The 8,118-nt window shown below is 37.3% G+C and overlaps 1 protein-coding gene across 1 annotated transcript; it reads right to left on the bottom strand.

The window, feature by feature from the left end:
• Positions 1-6,516: 6,516 nt before the first annotated feature.
• LOC138995962 (olfactory receptor 10J1-like) lies at positions 6,517-7,449 on the bottom strand. Its single transcript, XM_070396797.1, has one exon. The coding sequence runs from the start codon at positions 7,447-7,449 to the stop codon at positions 6,517-6,519; it is 933 nt and encodes a 310-aa protein (XP_070252898.1).
• Positions 7,450-8,118: the final 669 nt, after the last annotated feature.

Below are 8,118 nucleotides of genomic sequence, written 5' to 3'. Positions count from 1 at the left end.
GAAATCAGAAGTGCCTGCTTATGACTCAACCACTCCAAGAGTTTATCATTGCAAACCAAGTTGGTGGTTTTTATCGTTATACCATTTTACATTTTTTCCCCTTAGTCATACATTTGCTTCATTTATAATTATAAGTCATTGGTTAAAGTTATGGATCATAATGAGCATTCATGTTGAAATATAACACATTAATGAGGAACAAAAAATGATCACTCAGAATTCACCTGGAAATTATCTTTAAAAATAATGAGTCTGAAAATTGTAAATTTATAAGTCAGTAGAGAAAAGTTATAAAATTATATATCAATTACCATGCATTTGCCATGCCAATTTGTCATAACTGTTTCCTATCTCTGTTTTTAAAATAATAACATTTATGGATACAAACAGAAACTCACACCCACCCTTTCCCTTTCCTTACGTTCTCCTTCCTCAGAGGTCAACAGTCTATTGAGTACATGTGTATTGTTTTTTTACATGTTTATACATTAATACATAGTTCTGTATTTATAAACATAGGGTATTATTTTAAATTTACATGTTCTTGATTTTTGAATCTTATTCATATTGGTTGTCCAAGAGATCCCAAGCTAATAAATATTCTATAGCACATCAAGATATCTTTAGCACTTAATGAGACTCTGAAAAACAATTACTTGGAAACTAAGCATGGATATTATTTACAAAACAGTTGTGTGTGTGTGTGTGTGTGTGTGTGTGTGTTTTAGTTTCTCAATATCAGAAACACAATTCAAATCATTAAAGATATTTTTGTATATTTCTGATATAACAAAAATAGTTTCATTTCAATCTTTATTTTAATGAATATATATGTATCCCTAAGTGAAATGTGGTTTTTAAAATGCCATTTGAATATGTCCATAAATTATATTCTGTCATAGTTATTTTAATTCAATAATGTGGAGCACTTACTAAATGTGGATATGTCAAATTTTTCTTCTTAAGATATGTGTTATGGATATTATAAAAGACTTTAATAAAATTAACTTACCTAGAGCTGTAATAAATCAATATAAAGTAAGATATTTTTATGGAAAATAGCTTATTTATTTAATATTATACAAAATGCACTGTGAACATGATTTAAAAAATATTCCTTAGGAAATTTTTGATGTTATGTAATTATAGAGTTTTAAAATTAAAAATGAAAAATCAAGATTGATTTAGGCCAATTTAAAATTATACAAGCAAGACAAGGATCTTAAAATGCTTTAATTCCCATCACCTCATTTCTGACTCATATTATGTTATTGTCCAAAAGCTAACTGACTTGCTGTTAATCACCCTCTGAAATCAAAACAATCACCAAGCCCAAAGCAACCCGCAGACTCATGAACTAAATAGATGTTTACTGTTTTAAAAACTGAGTTTTGAGGTGGTTTATCGTGCAGCATAGTTAAGTGGATATAGACTACTACAACTACCTACAGTGGCTTTGGTTGTTTGCAACTGGGAGACTTAACTCGCACAACTTTATTAATTCTAATCAACTTGAAAAAACCCAGGTTAGTTCATTCCATAAGTAGTTTAGGGCACTTACTACAAATTAATCACAGTGATAGATGGCGGAGAGTAAGCTATGAGAGGGAACTATACATGACCCCTATGTTCTTGAACATTAAAGTCTTCTAATGTGTAATAAATAAAAACAGAAGAATGGATACAGCAACTTACAAAGTTTTTATTGGCTACAAAGAAACAAATACCTGGATATCATGTTTATAAATAGTCAGGCCCAGCTGGCATAGCACAGTGGTTGAGCGTCAACCTATGAACCAGGAGGTCATGGTTCGACTCCCAGTCAGAGCACATGCCCGGGTTACGGACTCAATACCCTGTGTGGAGTGTGCAGGAGGCAGCCAATCAGTGATACCTTCTCTCTCTCCCTCTCCCTTCCTCTCTGAAATCAACAAAAATATATTTGAAAATAAATAAATAAATAGTCAGGTTTGTAAATCATAAATTGAGGTGATAACATGGTATCCAAGCACTTTTCCATGCCCTCCTGAGATGGGCTCAGCTATCCATCTTCACAGACACATTCTCTGAGCTCTTAATGTCCTAACCATGTCCTGTTTCCAAATGAATGGCTTCATCTTAACCCAACATCCAGAAGCTCCTTTACAGACAACTTTGCAACTTCATCCTCAAGATCGTGAGCGCTAGGTCTCCTCTCTGCCTTGAGCCACGGTGTCTTCATCTCACACTATTCTGAAGTAGACCGGCATCTGAGTCAGTGAGTGTGCTCCGTGTACCAGAGAGACCCCAGCCTCTAAACACGGGAAGGAATGGTTCCTGCAGCAGCCAGCTCTACAAATGTGCTCAAATGGCCAAGGCATGGAAACAGCCCAAGTGCCCGTTGATAGAGAAATGGTTAAAAAAGCTATGGTATATTGACACATAGAACACTATATGGAATACTATTGAGCAGTGAAAAGGAAGGATTTCTTACCCTCTGAGGCAGCATGGAGGGACTTGGCGAGTGTTATGCTAAGTGAAATAAGCCAGTTAGAGAAAGACAAGTATCACATGATCTCACGTGTATGTGGAATCTAATGGACAAAATAAACTGATGAACAAAATAGACCCAGAGACATGGAAGCATGGAACAGACTGGCAGATCTCAGAGAGAAGCGGGGAGGGGTGGAAGGAGGAGATTAACCAAACAGCCTATATGCATATATACATAACCCATGAACAGAAGGCCTGGGAAGGGGGCAGGAGTGGGATGGAAGGGGTCAATGGGGGAAAAGGGGAACATCTGTAATACTTTCAATAATGACAATAAATAAAAACAAACAAAAAACAAGACATAGGTAGGCCTTTCGATTCATTTGGGTGAATCATGCCATAATTTTCTGCATTATCAAGCTGTAGGACCCAAGGGGAGCACACTGCTTTCCATCGGGGTGCCAATCTTATAAAGCCCTGTACAACTGCAGGAGGTCTTACAGGGTTCTGTAGGCAACAAATGAACAATCTATACAAATAGCATCACTGTTGGCAGAGGCTTTCAGGAATAGGTTACTGTGGTCGGCAGGACTCCCAAAGCCAGAACCTCAAACGGGGCTTTATCAGCAGTCGGGTTGTAAGAGTGTTTCCCTTGAGCCTACCAAGAAAAGATTCAGAAGTCTTCCCAGGGAACCCAGGTAAAGGCAACGGAAAACTTTCCGAAAGGTCCTCTTCACACTCGCTCTCAGGTTGGAGATAGCTGTTCTGAGGAGGCAAACCTTTTCTTCAAGGCAATGCTCCATAAACCTGAATATTTCGCTTATTGGCCCTTCTGCTATCAGGGATTCCCAAGACCTGGGTTTGACATGCACTTTCTTTCTTTCTTTTTTTTTTTTTTCCAATGCAAAAGCATAAGAGTCTTTATTCAAGCCCGGGCTTGGCTCCCCTACCCTCCTTACTGACGCAGCAGCAAGTGGCAGAGAGAGCTAGCCCTGTGGGAAGAGGGGTTTTATAGGGGGCATGCACTTTCAATGCAGGTTTGGACTGTCTTTAAGCAGGAGAAGGACAATGGGTGGCAGATACGGATTATTATTAGTATTATTTTTAAATATCAGCCCTTTATGTACCAGCAGTCATTTGGCAAGTTCTGCCTCACTTTGCTCAAGGCCAAATAATCCTAAGGCCTTAAACATTTTTTACATATCGGTACCATTTTCCCCTTTAGAGAGCAAAAACAAGAGGAGATGGGAAATTCCAAGACTTTTTTAGACAAGTGTTTAAACTGTGAGTTTAAACTAGGCACCCATTGTTCACAGAAAATGAGTCCAACTATGTAAAATGACGAGGGTCATGGCAAGACAAGGGTACCAGTTCAGGTTAGACACAGGAAAGACCGAAAGTCATGGGCAAATTTTCAAATCTGAGACAGCCAGAGCTGGTTGAGAGGTGGAATTAATAAATTTAATTTCAAAAAATATCTTCTGGTCTCCCTACACTGTGAGTACAGAAGAGCATATGCAATACTCGGTAGAAAGTATATATAACTGCAGAGGAATTCAGTTGCTGGATGTAACAAGTTCCTTACTAACATGTAAACATACAAGACTCACCAAGAAAATAGCTCTAATATGAGCTTCAACAAAATTTGTAACCTATGAGATTAACAAAAGGCTTAGGAGAGTGATGATAAAAAAAATTCAAGTCAGGGACACTCTTGATTCTTTAATGCAGTCTTACCACCAAATTTTGCAACTGTCTTATTGTAGAGAATCTATTTTTTAAAAAATTTGCAATTACAGTTGACGTTCAATGTTATATTAGTTTCACGTGTACAGCAGAGTGGTTAGACATTTATATACTTTGTGAAGTGATTCCCTCTGATAAGGTTAATGCCTGCCTGACAACACACGGAGTTATTACAAGATTATTGACTCTATTCTCTATGCTGTACTTTACAACCCAGTGACTACTTTGTAATTGACAATTTGTACTTTTAATCCCTTCACCTTTTCACCCAGCCCTCTAACCCTCCTCCCAACAGGCAACCATTAGTTTCTTTTCTGGTCTATGAGCTTCTCTCTCATTTGTTTATTTATTTATTTATTTACTTATTTAGATTCCACATATAAGTGAAATCATATGGGATTTGTATTTCTCTCTCTGACTTATTTCACTTAGTATATTACCCTCTCGATCCAACCATTTGGGCTAAGTATTATTCATTCCATTTTATACTAGTATATGTAGAACTTCTTTATCCATTCATCTATTAATAGGCACTAGAGTTGCTTAGATATTTTGGCTATTGTAAATAATGCTTCAATGAACATAGGGATGAATATGTTTTTTCAAATCCGTGTTTTGGATTTCTTCAGATAAACACCCAGAAGTGTAATTGCTGGGTTATAAGGCAGTTCGATTTTTAATTTTCAAGGAACAGCCAAACTGTTTTCCATAGAGGCTGCACCATTTGCAAATCCATCAACAATGCATGAGGGTCCCTTTTATCGACATCTTCACCAATACTTAGTGTTTGTTGATTTATTGATAATAACTATCCTAATAGGTGTGCAGTGATTTCTTATTGTGGTTTTAATGTACTTTTCTCTGATGATTATTGATATTGAGCATCTTTTCATATGTTTATTGACCATCTGTATGTCCTCTTTGAGGAATGTCTATTCAGTTCCTCTACCCATTTTTAAATTGGATTGTTTATTAATTCATTAATTCATTTATTGCTGATATGTTGTATGAATCCTTTTTACATATTGAATATGAATTCCATCACTGGCAAATATTTGTATCACTGGTAAATATTTTCTTTCATTCAGTAAGTGGGCTTTTTATTTTGTTGATGGTTTCCTTTGCTGTGCAAAAACTTTTTAGTTTGATGAAATCTCATGTGTTTATTTTATTTCTATTTCCCTTGCCTGAGGAAACATATCAAAAGAAAATATTACTGACAGCTATGTCAGAAAGTTTACTGTTTTCTTCTAAGGGTTTTATGGTTTGGGGTCACACATTTAAATATTTAATCCATTTTGAGTTTATCCTTGTAATGGTGTAAGAAAGTGGTCTAGCGGAATACAAAATAAATCTTCAGAAATTAGTTGAATATTTTTTGTTAATCCTCACCCCAGGATATCTTTCCATTGATTTCTAGAAAGAATAAAAGGGAGGGGGAGAAACAGAGAAAGTTTCTGTTTGCCTATTTGGTTGCCTGCCACACACACCTCAACCAGGGTTGGGGATCTAGCCTGCAATGGAGGTATGTGCCCTTGACCAGAATCGAACCCAGGACCCTTCAGTCTGAGGGCTGAAGCTCTATCCACTAAGCCAAACCAGCTAAGGCTGGTTGCATTTTTATACACCAATAACAATCAGAGAGAAATTAATAAAACAATCACTTTTCAATTGCACCAAAAGAATTCCTAGGAATACATTTAACCAAGAAAGTAAAAGACCTGTATTCAGAATATTATAAGACATTGAAGGAAGAAATTGAAGAAGATACAAACAAATGGAAGTATATACCATGCCCACAGATAAAACGAATTAACCTCATTAAAATATCCATATTATCCAAAGCAATCTATAGATTCAATGCAATCTCTATCAAAATACCTATGGAATTTTTCATTAACTAGAACAAATAATCTTAAAATTTACATGGAACCACAAAAGACCTTGCATAGCAAAGCAATATTGAGAAAGAAGAACAAAATTGGAGGTGTGATGTTACCTGATTTCAAATTATGCTAAAAGGCCATAGTAATCAAAACATCCTGGCACTGAAAACAAACACATCGATCAATGGAACAGAATAGAGAGCCCAGAAGAAAAAACACCACACACCTATATGGCCAATTAATCTGTGACAAAGGATGCAAGAATATACAATTGGGTAAACACAGTCTTTTCAACAAATGGTGATGGGAAAACTGGATAGGTACATACAAAAATTAAAATAAGATCTTTTTTTTTTTCAGATTGCAAACATACCCAGAGTATGGTAAGTTATACGCCAAACTACCTAAGATCCTAGACAAGAGGTTTTCTGCTGAAAGCACGGTGAAGGGCATTCTTGACCTCCTTGTTTCTCAGAGTATATACCACAGGGTTAAGGAGAGGAGTAAAAATGGTGTAGGTCACTGAGATCAGCTGATCCTGATCTTTGGTGTTCTCCGACTCAGGCTTGAGGTAGGCAATGGAGGCACAGCCATAGTGGACAATGACCACGATGAGGTGAGAGGCACACGTTGCAAAAGCCTTCTTTTGGCCCTCACTTGAGGCAATCTTGAGGATGGTGGAGATGATAAGGATGTAGGAGATGAAGACCAAACCCATGGGCACCACAATGACAAGGGAGCTGATGAAAAAAGTGATTATGTCATGTACATTGGTGTCAGCACAGGAGAGTTTCATAACTGGGCGGATGTCACAGAAATAATGGGCCACCTCTTTACCACAAAAGGGCTGACTGAACACAGAGGGAGTCTGAATGATGGCCACAAGCAGTCCAATGCTGCAGGCCCCCCAAACCAGCTGGGCACACACTTTCTTGTTTATGATGACTGTGTACCTCAAAGGTTTGCAGATGGCGACATAGCGGTCATACCCCATTGCTGTGAGTAGGAAGCAGTTGTTGATGGCCAAAGTGATAAAAAAGAACATCTGGGTGGCACAGCCAGCCAAGGAGATGGATTGGCTTTGTCCTATGAGGCTGGAGAGCATTTGTGGTACAATGACCAATGTGTACAAAGTTTCTGAAGTTGAAAGCATACTAAGAAAGAAGTACATGGGGGTGTGAAGGTGGCGATCAGTACTGATAATTGTCACAATGATGACATTGCCAGCCAGGGTTAAAACGTACAAGGTGAGAAATATTGCAAAGAGAATAAGCTTGTGTTCATGAAAGCTGGAAAATCCCTGGAAAAAAAATTCACTCACCACTGTGTAGTTCTCTCTCTTCATTGATAAATTCCACGTCTGAAAGCTAGAGACTTAGGTCAATCAGTCAGAATACATCCGCGCCCAATGCTTTGAGCAGGAGAACTCTAGGAGGAGTAGATAATAAGAACCTGCTCCTGGATGGATGCCAGGGAAATGGAGACTACTGCTCACTAACAGGTAAAGATAGAAAAACACAATCAGGAAGCAATTCCATGTATGCAGATTTATGCCTAACAGTAAAAATGAATGCACAGAGTTGTGATAAGGTAGAAGGAAGGATAACTGGGCTAGTTTAGAACAGATTTCCTGATGAGTGAGAACACAGGTGTTAGGGGAAAACTGAGGCTAAAGAGATAGAAAATGCATAGTTTAAATTTTAAAAGCATTTTCTCCTGGATTACAGTTGCATGGTTTTGTTTACCTAAAACAAATTTGCCAATCTATTCTACTTTATTTAAAGCACTATTTTGATCTTAAACATCTTCCCTTCTAAGTTGCCAAGTAACAGATAAGTGTTTGCTTTCTCCCTGTTCCACTTGTCTGCATCTTTCATAAACCATTTTCACAAATCATTCAATAGCCTCAAACCTGACTGCTCTCCCCATTTTGAAAAAAAGTTTTTATTGCGTTTATTGAGGCAACATTGGTGAATAAAAGTATATAGGTTTCAGGTGTTCAATTCTATAGAAT

This window comes from Myotis yumanensis, unplaced genomic scaffold (genome assembly GCF_028538775.1).
Source record: "Myotis yumanensis isolate MYYU_CA2020_CCGP unplaced genomic scaffold, mMyoYum1.0.hap1 SCAF_17, whole genome shotgun sequence".
NCBI lineage: Eukaryota > Metazoa > Chordata > Mammalia > Chiroptera > Vespertilionidae > Myotis > Myotis yumanensis.
Note: the sequence above shows the minus strand (reverse complement) of the source record. Positions and strands in the feature narration are given on the sequence as shown.

Bases quoted from the DNA above. Each gene is read 5' to 3' on its own strand.
- LOC138995962 (XM_070396797.1), bottom strand. From the start codon at position 7,449: ATGAAGAGAGAGAACTACACAGTGGTGAGTGAATTTTTTTTCCAGGGA.